Below are 12012 nucleotides of genomic sequence, written 5' to 3'. Positions count from 1 at the left end.
AAAATCTTACGCTCTGCCAGAACTTCCTTCCCATAGGCTGAAGGAGCCACCTTCAGTAGCTTACAGCTGGAAGAAGTCTTTACTCGCACTGCCACAGGGGAAAATACATACTTGGCTGTTAATTTGAAATGCTTCACATTTTATTCTAGATACATCATTACACTAAGTGGTTAAGGTCCATAGTATTAATAATATACTCTCCTTCAATTACAGCCCTGTGACTTAAATGTTTTTATTCTTGTTTTTCTTTTGTGGGATGGCTTAGGAATCTTCTATAGATTAGTTCTATGAGATATTCCAAGTTCCAAACTCTGTGTGTATATATACACATACATATATATGTATATATCTATATGCTTTAAATTAAGGTTATATATACATATATATTTGAATTTTTTGAGTATAGTTGACACACTGTTACATTAGTTTCAGGTGTACAACATGGTGATTCAGCATCCCTGTACGTTATGTTGTGCTCACCACAACTGTAGCTACCCTCTATCACTATACAATATGATTACAATATCATTAACTGTGTTTTTCTATGCTGTACCTTTTATTCCCATTCCTTATTCATTCCGTAACGGGAAGTAAAGGCATATATATTGATTTATGCTTTTGGACACATAAACTTGAGATTGCTTGACCTGGGGATAATTATGTTTCTTGAAATTGAAATAATTCAGAAAAGACCAGTATGCAATATGATCACTTGGCTCTGTGCTCAAATTAGGAAGTGCAATAAAGTGTAGTAGAATATCTAGGTTAAATGCTCAAGGAGATAAAGGAAATCTTTTTACTTTAAATGAGCTACATGCTCTATAAACTCATGCAAATACTGCCTTGTATGTTATGCAAAGCATGTGAAAATCCCTATGAGAGTTACATCGATTGATGACAAATACTTTTTCCCCTTTTAACTTATTGTCCATCTGCTGCACATGCATTTGATTTTCTTTTAGGTACCATGAATGAGGATGTAGTTAACACTGAAAAGCTGTAGGTACTAAATGTAAAAATATTGGGGAAATACCAAAACTAAGCATCACCATTCTGCATTTAAGAGAGTGTACTGTATGTTATTGTAGTTAACTGCCAGATGCCAAGTCTTGAAAGACGAGGCTGAACTAGAACCTAGAGTTCAGAGTTTCTGCAGTCTGAGGGCAACTGTGATGACTGCTTCTTCATGCAAGAAGCCCCAGTCCTTTGCCTTCATGGCCTGCAGCTGACCCCAGAATTACCACTATTGGCAGTCACTGTGGTAGATGTTAAGGATGCAGAGAAGTCCTTACTTGTAAGGAGCTCACAGATTGCTGGCACTTGTATGGTTTTCTTAGGCAATCTAGGGGATGAAAGAATTTCTTTTTTTTTTTTTTTAAAGATTTTATTTATTTATTCGACAGAGATAGAGACAGCCAGCGAGAGAGGGAACACAAGCAGGGGGAGTGGGAGAGGAAGAAGCAGGCTCATAGCAGAAGAGCCTGATGTGGGGCTCGATCCCAGATCGCCAGGATCATGCCCTGAGCCGAAGGCAGACGCCCAACCGCTGTGCCACCCAGGCGCCCCATGGGGGATGAAAGAATTTCTGCATCCCTGGGCATGCTCTGGAAGTTCCTTCTTCCTCTATCTCTCTCACTTTCCTCCTATTAGTTTTCCATTTTATGACATCATCTCCGAAGGCAGGGATTAGTTTGCCTACCCATTGAGTGCTTTGCTCCTATGGGTTGATCTTTCCTGAGCTAGACTCACTTGAGGGCTTTCACAATCAGACTGGAGTTTTCTGAAGATTGTACTTGGAATGTTCTTATACAGTAAAGCTTTGAGAGTGTCAAGAAGGTAATGTCTCTTTTTGTATAAGAGGAATCTGAAATACACATAGTTAAAAGACTTGTCTAGAGTTGTAAACTGAGACCGTAAGAAACACAGCTCCCAAGCCTCAGCATCAGTATGACTACCCTTACTTTTTCAGAGAACTTTGAGCTTATGAAGCACTTTAACATACAGTATTTCAATTAGTTACTGGATTAAATGACTTAGTGTATATAAAAAAAACTTAGCACAGTGCTTGGTATTTAGAAAGCACTTCATGTTAGTTGTAATTCTCTCAACTTTGTAAGTTAGTAGGAATTTTTTCCTCCTTTCATTTTTCAGTTGAGTAAATAGGTTTGTAGAAGTTGTATTTTGCTCACATCTGGTTTTCCTGCTCTTTTCACTTTATCAGATTGCCTCAGAAACAAATTATTCCAATCACATTTCCCTTTGAGGGCACAGTATCAGAGCTGGAAGGAGCCTTCTGTGCTACATAGTCCAATTTCCTCTCAGCATCGAAACAGCTGAGGGTGAGAGTGACTAGGTGGCTTCCTCACATACAGCTAGGTAGTCTCAGAACTACAGCTAGGACCTCGGCCTTCTAACTTACTCAATACAGAGAACTAGAAGTCTAGAGTCCTAAGTGGAATTCTGAATTCTGTCCTAGCTTGCCCTAAAAAGTTGAATGAGATGCAGTACTTCTTTATACCTCTGGATACCACCACCTTTACAATGGATACTCTTATGTTTATCTGATATCTGCTCATTTTGGTTACTTAGTCCCTATAATTCAAAGGTTTTGAAATTTGTAATGTCTGCTTTCTTTGTTTAATTGATTTGATGAAAACATTTATTGAGCACCTACCATTTGGCGCTCACTATGGTAGTGTTAGAGATACAAAGGCAAACGTGCCTTGTAATAGGGCTTTTTGCCAGATTGCTGGCACATGTTCTGATTTCCAGCTGGGCAGCCTGTGGGATGAAAGACTCCTGAATCCCTGGGAATACTCTGTGCTCTAAAGCCCAAATTAAAATCAACAGCATTGTGACTATTGTGGACAGCATTCAGGGCATTGCTTAGTGATGGTTTCTGAGGAAGGGTGGTTTCTGAGAAGTAATGTTATTCCAGAGACAGGTATACCTCTAGAGAGATGAGAGGGGAAAAGAAAACAAAATTTAAGAAAACAGGGGAACTTGTTAGGTTGAGGTTATTTTTCTCACAATCTTTTGCAGTAGTCAAGACATGTATTCTTATTTTAGTTAGACAAATGAGAATATTGAAGTCTAGAGAGACTAAATGACATGCCCCAGGTTTTACAGGACAACATATAGGGGGCAGCTGTGGGTGTGGGCTGTAGTACACCTGGCTGTCCTCAAAGGGAAGCTCCTTGTTTATTTGTTAGTCTTTATTTTTATTAAATTATTATTTTTTTTTTGTGCTGAGACTGAACTGACCTGTTTCTGTTTCAGTTCAGTGTCAGCATCACTATTGACTTAACTGAGACTTTTTGTGGGGGAAAGCAATGTGCAAGACAGACAGGAACTTTGTTAAGATTGTCTTCATGAGGGGCGCATGGGTGGCTCAGTCGTTAAGCGTCTGCCTTCGGCTCAGGGCGTGATCCCGGCGTTCTGGGATCGAGCCCCACATCAGGCTCCTCCGCCGGGAGCCTGCTTCTTCCTCTCCCACTCCCCCTGCTTGTGTTCCCTCTCTCGCTGGCTGTCTCTGTCAAATAAATAAATAAAATCTTAAAAAAAAAAAAAAAAGATTGTCTTCATGAGATGGATAGTTCTTGAGGCTGCTACCACTGAACCAAACTCTGTCCTGGTAGATTTGAGGAGTCAGAGGTCAGGGACCACATCAGCGAAGCACCTCTCATTAGGGTCACCTGGGACAGGAAGGTTGCTTGTTTTCTAACTTTAACACTTCGAAGAGTCATATAGCCTATGACCTTTGCCCTTCTTAGCTGGTGATAGGGACTCTTTGTCAATAAAGCATTCATGTGGATTCCACTCCACTGTTGCAGGTCACTCCCCCTATTAAGTCTGAGGCAGCAAAGGGGTGAACCGAACTGCTTTTCTCACTGCGAGGGAGGTTCATGCATTATGCTCAGCCAGTTAACAGGTCAGAGGAATGAGTTTCCCACTGTGTGAAATGCCTTCCTTTATTATATGTGTGTATTCTTTAAAAACTTACCTTAGCATCAGACATCCTGAAAAACCGTGGTGTTTCTTTTGTAGTAGCTACAAAATTAGAAATATTAACTATTTAGATTCTTTAAGCAAATTCTCAAGTGTGTGTGTGTGCTCACGTTTGTGTGTCCTTAAACAGTGTTCCCACTGCTTCCTCATTCTTACAGAATGAAACTCTGAAGTTTGAAAGTATCTGAGTCCTGAAGCAAGATAATTGAATGTGACAGGAACACAGTAACCAGAGGACCTGGGAGGCCATGAAAGATTTGCATTGCAAATATAAAAAATAAATAATGAGGCTTCTTTTTCTCCCTTACAGGGAAACTGGATTCCAAGATCCATCAAGGAGCAAAGAAGGGGTTAATGAAGCAGAATAAAGCTGTCTGACCCAGGAGAAAAGGAACTATACAGCATAGTGGAGTTTTGTGTACTAAAATTGCTATCCACTGGTCCTTTGGAATTGAAGCATTAGAAATCTAAAGGCTTGGCATCAGGCTTGAATCTCTCAGAATTTAAACTCTTACCTAAATCTGTATATTTTTCTTAAAGAGTGGGATTCTTACTTTATGTAGTAGGCTAAAATCTTTGAATACATTATTTATAAAATGCTATTTTAAAAATTCTAGGTCTTTGACATTTCTCTCAGAATAGTATCAGAAGAGAAAGCAACAAGTTGGAAATTACTTTCCTCTCTGAGGCTTGGATTGGAGGTTAGGAAAATTCTTAACATAGGTTAACAATTTTTTTGAGAGACCACTTGAATTTTAAAGTTTCTTTTCAAAGTAATAGCCTCATTGGAATATTAGGATGTTTGAGGAATCCTGTGTTTAATACAAACCTGTGATGGGACAGAAAGGGGTTTTAACAAGTTTTTTGCTCTCATCCAGCATCTCTTGAAGTGAACAGTCTTCAAAAGCTGAATAACCTTTTTTGGCAGATTTTTTTTTTTTTTTTTTTTTTTTTGAAGGGATAACCTGAAGAGGTGCTGCCACTTTGTTCTTTGATTTGAGATGTTAGGACATAAGAGGATCAGACTGGGAGGAGATGGAGCCACCTGTTAAAGCGGCATGAAAGTGCCCTATTTATTGTTGTGGATATTGCAAAAGCATCACTTGCATGGGGCAATTAGAAACAAACTAAAAAATAAAGTCCCCCAGTAAAATGTATTCAGTTACCCTCAAATACTGAAACCCAGCCATTTAAACCATCCACACCTCAGGAAGCTATGAGCTTTGGAAAAAGAGAAGGTTGATTTGAAATGAGATTTTCACTCATCAGTCTGGCCCCACTTAGTGAAGCGCTTTTTTTCTGAGGCTGTTCAGTAGAGCTGTCAAAATCTCAGTTGCTGGCATCCTCAGGAAATTCATGGTCTTAAATGTGTACGTTCTGCTTTTTATAAAGCACCACCACCACACTAGGGAAGTTGGATTCCCTCCAGCAGTTGTGTGCATGACTTAAAAAAGAGAGCGGACAGGAGAGAAAAGAAAGTGCCCTGTGTTATGAAAAAGATTAATTTCCCCTTTCTTTAATCCTTCATATTCAGCATGTATTTGCATTGAAATGCCTGCACATATATGCATTGATGTTCACTCAACTGTGAACCCTGCTTGTTGCATAGCTCTAGGCACTGGTTTTGTGGGGCCCGATCGCTCTGGATTCCCAGGGAAAACCCACCCGATTCTTGTTCTGGTAATGCAGACATGCAGTATTCTCATTCTTTTCCTGTTCAACTTCTGTAGAGAAAGTGGAAGGGACAGCTAATGGTACTTTTTTAGGGGGGAAAAAAAAGTCCCATTCTGGTCTCCCGAAGACCCTAGTACTGTACTATTAATGAAGCCACACCGGGTTAATAGTTTACCAAGCAGTAGTACCATGAATTCTGCACTGGAATTGTCTGGTTTTCTGAATAGCAAAATAAAACCGAAAGGCAGGAGGTGAAGGGCCTAGGGAAGAACAACAAGTTTTCTGCCTTTTTACGTGAATACAGCTCAAGCACAGAGGAGTCTGGATTGATTTTTTTTCACCTGGATAGATTGTGTGTGCGTGCCTAAAGAAAAACATCAGGACCTGCAAGATCAGGTTATGCAACCATTTTGTGTGCTGTCATAAGAAAGTTTACAAGAACATTACAAGTTTACAAGAACCCACCTCAGCATCCAAAATATGCATCTGGAGCCACATGAGTAAATGGCAGAGTAACTTGGAAACTTCTTTTCATGGTTAGACTGTGAAAGTCTGTCTTTAGTTCACATGCTGGTGGTGTAAGGTCTGTCTTTTATTTGTAGGACACCGGGGAGGAAGTGTGGGAGAGACTTGGGGGTAGATGGCCCTCAGTTGCTCAGTGATGAATAGCATAATTTAAAGCCTAGTGGAAATTCTTAGCATCCTGAGTACAAACTCACCCAGGAATTGCCTTTCAGTGCTTTACAACACTTTGCACTGACCCTTTTAACTCTGGGACAGCTTGGCCTGAGGGAAGTTTCACATTTCTGAGCTGGTTTTCTTTTGCAGCCTAAATATTATCGGCGCCCCCTTTTGGATGGTTGAGTCCAGTGGCTCTCAATTTGTATAATACCTGAAGGATTCAGTGTTTTTATTTTTCTAGGCAAGTCCCTGTCTCAATTTTGTAAGCTCAGAGTGGGATATATGTGAAACTAGATACTTTCTCTCAGGATTTAGGAGACTTCAGCTTTGCAGTCAGATGTTTGGAATGGAGTAAGGGTTTTTGTTTTGTTTTGTTTTGTTTTTCTTGCTGTAGCTAATCTAGGGAAGGAGAACTAGGTGTCCCCTCTTTTCTCTTTAAGCTGGAAGTTTACAGGAACCCATTTTTCCTAGGGTGTAGCTGTGAAAAATTTAGACTTTAAAGATTACTTTTACAAATAATTACAAAGTTACGGTTTTTATGAGTTATAACCCTTAATCTCTTTCCATTTTAACTGCTGTCTCTACTAAAGCCCATTTATGAGGATTTCATTTAGTTTGGTAAATTTTTTTTAATGCTTTTGCTAGAACTCCTAGCCAAGATTGAGACAGTGTTGGGGTTGTTCTCTTGCCCAGCTAGAAAAGGCCAGTAAAAAAGCAAGCATCTATTAAACTAGAGAAATCAACTAACTTCAGTTTATTAGGCCTTCGGGGAGGAAAGAAAGGCTTGTGATGAAGGACTTTTTTTCCTTTAGATTCAAATAGCAAGTACACATCTGCTGTTCTCAGCTTCTGTGACTGTGTTTGGAGGGAGGTGATCCATATCACAGGCTCCAGCAGCAACAAGGGATCCAGCATGTGGAGGGCTTTTCTGCTTCTCTCACGCAGAGAAGAAAGAACATAGCCACAGTTCCATCCTCCAACACAAAGAAACTTGTGTAAATGTCTGTCCATTTATATGTATGCACATAATGTAGATTAATTCATGGGGTGAAACTTGGTAAACTGATCAGATTTCAATCGTAACAATGGAGAGCCCAGAAAGAAAACCCAGTAAATGTTGTATTCTAGCCCTTGGAGTCAGATAAATAGGGCTGGGGGGGGGGGGGGACTGAGAATCCATATAGACTTGTGACACAGGAAGGGAGTAAGATGTTGGCACAAGGGGCAAAAAATGTCAATACAGAAGATTCGAGAAGAGTCTAGAGCTGTACTGTCTAATATGGTAGCCACTAACCACTTGTGGTTAAATGAAATTAAGAATTCAGTTCTTTAGTTACATTAACCAAATTTCAAAGGCTCAAACAGCTACATGTGGCTAGTGACTTCTGAACTGGGGGGCACAAATATAGAACATTTCCATCATTGCAAAAAATTCGATTGGACAGTGCTTATTCAGAGCAGGGGTTCACACACTTTTTCTGTACAAGGCCAGATAGCTAATATTTTAGGCTTTCCAGGTCATACAAGTCTCTGTTACACCTATTCAACTCTGCTGTTACAGTGCAAATGAATCCATAGATAATGCATACATGAGTGAGTGTGGCTATGAGCCCATAAAACTTTATTTATGGACACTGAAATTTGAATTTCATATTCTCACACCACAAAGTATTGTTTTGATTATTTTTCAGCCATTTAAAAGTATAATAACCACTCTTAGCTCATGGGACATCCCAAAACAGGCAGTGAGCATGTGAGCCATAATTTGCCAACCCCTGGTCTAAAGGAACAGGAAGTCAAAACTTAAGATTCTTTTGGTATACAGGACATCACTTAAAATTTTTTGGTGGTTCTTCCAGGCTTGAGAACTTTCTTTGGCTAAAAATTGAGGTTCACTGTAGGACTGTTTATTTTCCTTTTCTCCCTATTTTTGCAGTCCTGTCCTCCCCAGTGGTAGGGTCATGCTCTTCAGTAGAAGATGACTACTTAAGTGTTAGCCCTTAATTAAGTCACATCTAAGTCTAAAATACCAAACCATACTCTTCATCTGCTAAGTAGTTGAATCCTTACTTGTTACATTGCCTAGCAGAGATTGAAAGTGTGCTGTCACCTGGAATCAGTTCTGCCCTGTACTGTACTAGAACAAGTTAATGATCAAGGACACAGGAAGGACATAAGAGGGACTAAGAAAGGGGAGCCTTGAGAATTAAGAAATTTCTGTTTGCTATGGAAGGAGGTGGAAGTTTTAGGGAAGAGGTCATGAAGAGTTTACGTTTCACAAGTGAGAGGTGGGTGGGAAGGTTCACGTAAACATGGACTGAATGTCTGCTGTGTAGTGTGCTGGGCAATCACAGATGAATGAAAGATAGGCAAAGGTAAAAGTTACAGTCATTAGAAACAGAATGGTGGGTTGGAGAAGGACAGAATAGGGCTTTTAGATAATAAAAAGCAACAAGATTTAGTAATACAGAATGGTGAGATGAAAAGGGATATAGAGAGATGGGAAGTGGGTATTTGGAGAGAAGGAAAAAAAACTGGAGAACAAAGGATAAAAAAATTAGGGGGTTGATAATTTGCTGAAGCAAAGGATAAAATGGATGAAACCATTATGAGCTGTGCTTGCTCTTCTGTTCTTTGTGGATGTTCACGTTCAGACCCCTTACAGCCTTTTCCTCTCCCCATAGTGGAAGGACACCCACGGAACTGGTGTCTTCTGTATGTAAGGTATGATACTTCCCCAGAGACCTCTCTGCGAGGAAGTCTGGTCCAGCGAGAGTTCTTTCCACGAGGGGAGAGCGTTAGGTTCGAGCTCTCCAATCCAGGTTTCTTCGAGTTTATCTCTGTTTTAACCGGCTCGCCGGGTTTTCCAGCATTCCCAGAGCTACGACTCTAATCCGGGCTCCGTGTGACCGCGCATTCCGAGACCCAGGATTTGGCTCTTTCATCCAGGTTCCGGGTTTCCCCGGCGCACTCCCGCTCCAGACTCCACAGCGGCCCGGAATCCAGATCCGAGGGCCCGGTAGTCCAGTTTCCGGGTCTTCGGGGCGGCCCTGGTTATCCCGGATCGCGGCGGCGGCGGCGGTGGCGGCGGCTGAGGGACCCGCGGCCCCGGACACAGCGGCACCGGCCGGGCGGGGCGGAGCGGCGCGGGGAGGGGGCGGAGAGCCGGAGCTGAGGCGGGGTGGGGTGGGGGGAGGGGCTGCGGGAACGGATGGCGGCCTGGGCCCCGTAGCGGCGGCGGCTCTACGGCCCGGGGCCCCGGGCGGGCGGAGGTGGCGGCTCCCGGGACCGGCCGCGCGGTGAGTCCGAAGCTTTGTGTGGAGCCGGGGCTGGGGGAGGAGAGAGGCCGTGGCGCTGAGGGGGGCCGGGGCTGAGGGGGCCGGGGGCAGCGGCGCCTGACGGAGGAAGTGGGGGTTGGGGGGCCGGGGCGGAGCGAGGGGAAGGTGTGTTTGGGGGGGGAGGAGGGGTCGTTGCGTGGGTGGGGGAGGGGGCGTCGCGGGGCGCGGGGTGAAGTTCAAAGCGTGGCCGGGGCCGGTTCAGCCCCAGGGTAGGGGTGCCCAAGAGAGGATTAGGGTCTGGCCAGGTTGTGGGGACAGGCCAGAGAGTTTCAGTGGCGAGTCTGGGTATCTCGAGGGGGCCTAGGGCGGCTGGGGCTAGTCAGGGAGTTAGGGGGCTTCAGAGCGAAGGGTTGGGAGCAGGACGTGTGCGCGGCCCTGAGGGGGGGGGGGGCAGCAAGGTGCCCGGGAGTGTGCAGTAAGTAGGTTGTGGGTGTGTGCTCCTTCTAGTCTTCGGGTCACATTTACTCCTGTCCTTTTCTTCAAGATGGAGGGATCCCTGGGCCTGGCCCTTAACTGCTCTCCTCGTACCCCCGGGAGGATTTGTGACCCTGTCCTGTTTGGAAAAACCCATGCTGCCCTCTTTTCCCTTTATGTGTAATTACGGTTGGATCATCTCTGCTTTGCTCAGATTCTCCTTCCTCCCTCTGGGGTTGAGGAGGAGGAGACACATCTGACCAATTAATGTGTGTTTGTGAAACAGGCAGCAGCAAACAGTCATTTCAGCTTCTAGGAATTAGGCTCACACAGGGTGGAGAGATCAGAGCCCTTCAGGGGGAATATTTCTGAACAAATCACAGATGATTAAATTCTCTAAGAAACAGCTTCCTACCTAAATGAGAGTGGGAAAGATGGGGGAGAAAGCCTGTCTGTTTTCAGCCATGTGTCCAGAGCCCCAGGGGTTGAGGAGAGTCCCCAATCCCCCACAGGCCTCTCTTTTCTGTACTAGGCTTTGCTCTGCAGCCTTGAGTTAATTTCACCCCTGCTGCTTTGTCTTGGGGGAGGGAGTGCTGGTTTAGGCTGTTGTGAGGAGATGACTGTTCTGCTGCCACACACAATAGTCTGTGTCATTTTATCGGGAGTGCTACCCCAGGGCTGAGAACTGCTGCTGCAGAGATAAACCGGTCCCTCTCACCCGCCTATTGTGTACACAGTGAAGGTCATAGGTTCAAGTCTTGTCTGAGAGCTTTGGATATGCTCCATCTCCCAGGCTCCTCAGTGCCATTTTCTTCCTTTTCCAGACTGGGGCTTGCCATTGGAGGAGGCCAGACAGAAAGGCTCTTCTTTTTGAGTGAGGAACAATGCAGAGCTCATTGGCACACATTTTTCAGAAGAATAGGGGATGCCAGCCATGTTGTGCCTGCCTCTTTGGCTAGCCTGTACTAAGTTGTGGAGGAATCGTGTCTGGGAGACTCAATCCCGAGGTTTGTGTTAGACCTTTAAGGAAGAAGACTCCAAGGGGAGGTTTCCACTCTTGTTTGAGCCATCGTTTTTAATTCTTTTTATAGAGATGGGACAATCAACAATGATTTTTTGCTTGTTTAAGAATACCACTAAAAACCTTTGCAGGGTTAAGATAGGGAGTCAAGGACCCAGTACCTTTTTAATGGTGACTTCCTGGTCAGTAATAATTGCACAACAAAAAAGCCACAGAATTTGCCTATCTGGGCAAGGGCTATGGAAACAAAACAACTTTCCTTTTAATCTTTAATTCTGATGAAAAGAGATGACTTGCTCATTGTGCAGGAAGGCCATCTCTACCTTTGTATTAGGGAGAAATTTGTCAAAGTGATGAACATAAAAATCATTTGAGGTCTTGGGGGTTATTAATGAGAGAAGGATGAGAACAAGCTAGAAGAAACCCTATCCTTGTAAATACCTCATAGAAGTGTCCAGATAGTATTTAGGTACTATTAGTTGGGTAAAAAATTATTTGGGATTAGAAATGAGGTTTCCATTTAGTATATTAAAGAAAACTTTGTAAAGAAGAGATTAGAAATCAGACTCATTGTGAGAGGGCAATTGCACACAAAGCACTGTGTACACAATAGCCAACCATAGCTATAGGGTATTGTTGAATAGGAGCTTTAGCCTTTGGTTTTGGTAGAGGTCTTTTTCTGAGATGCTGAGTCTGACTGTTGCCTCCCTCATCCCATTATTTCAATGAGTTTCTTAAAATCATGACTTGCCACTTAGGTATTGGGCTTTGTTGGGAGGGAACATGTTGTTCTTGATGACAAAACTGTCTTAAAGTCTTACTGGAAGTGTTGTCTGTCTTGAGACTATTTCCAGCTTACCTGTCCAAGGTCTCTGA

At 43.2% G+C, this 12012-nt stretch overlaps 2 protein-coding genes across 12 annotated transcripts in view; both read left to right on the top strand.

The window, feature by feature from the left end:
* The window catches only part of TRIP4 (thyroid hormone receptor interactor 4), a 53883-nt gene extending 49481 nt beyond the window's left edge, over positions 1 to 4402 (top strand). For all 6 annotated transcript variants that reach the window (XM_087856861.1, XM_045810668.2, XM_045810666.2 and 3 more), the window contains one exon: positions 4319 to 4402. In XM_087856861.1, coding sequence (XP_087712987.1) covers positions 4319 to 4386 — 68 coding nt within the window. In that variant the 3' untranslated portion in view covers positions 4387 to 4402. The remainder of the gene's footprint in view (positions 1 to 4318) is intronic.
* Positions 4403 to 9503: 5101 nt separating this feature from the next.
* Positions 9504 to 12012, top strand: part of ZNF609 (zinc finger protein 609) — a 242492-nt gene continuing 239983 nt past the window's right edge. For 5 of the 6 annotated variants that reach the window (XM_045810812.2, XM_045810815.2, XM_045810813.2 and 2 more), the window contains exon 1: positions 9504 to 9662. The gene's annotated coding sequence lies outside the window, so the exon portion shown is untranslated. Of the gene's footprint in view, positions 9663 to 9814; positions 11123 to 12012 lie in introns of those variants that run through there. The other variant, XM_045810811.2, reaches the window with a different exon arrangement.

The sequence above is a fragment of the Ursus americanus genome, chromosome 28 (assembly GCF_024610735.1).
Source record: "Ursus americanus isolate L20-20 chromosome 28, mUrsAme1.1.p, whole genome shotgun sequence".
Taxonomy (NCBI): Eukaryota; Metazoa; Chordata; class Mammalia; order Carnivora; family Ursidae; genus Ursus; species Ursus americanus.
This window is presented reverse-complemented; position numbering and strand designations above follow the sequence as displayed.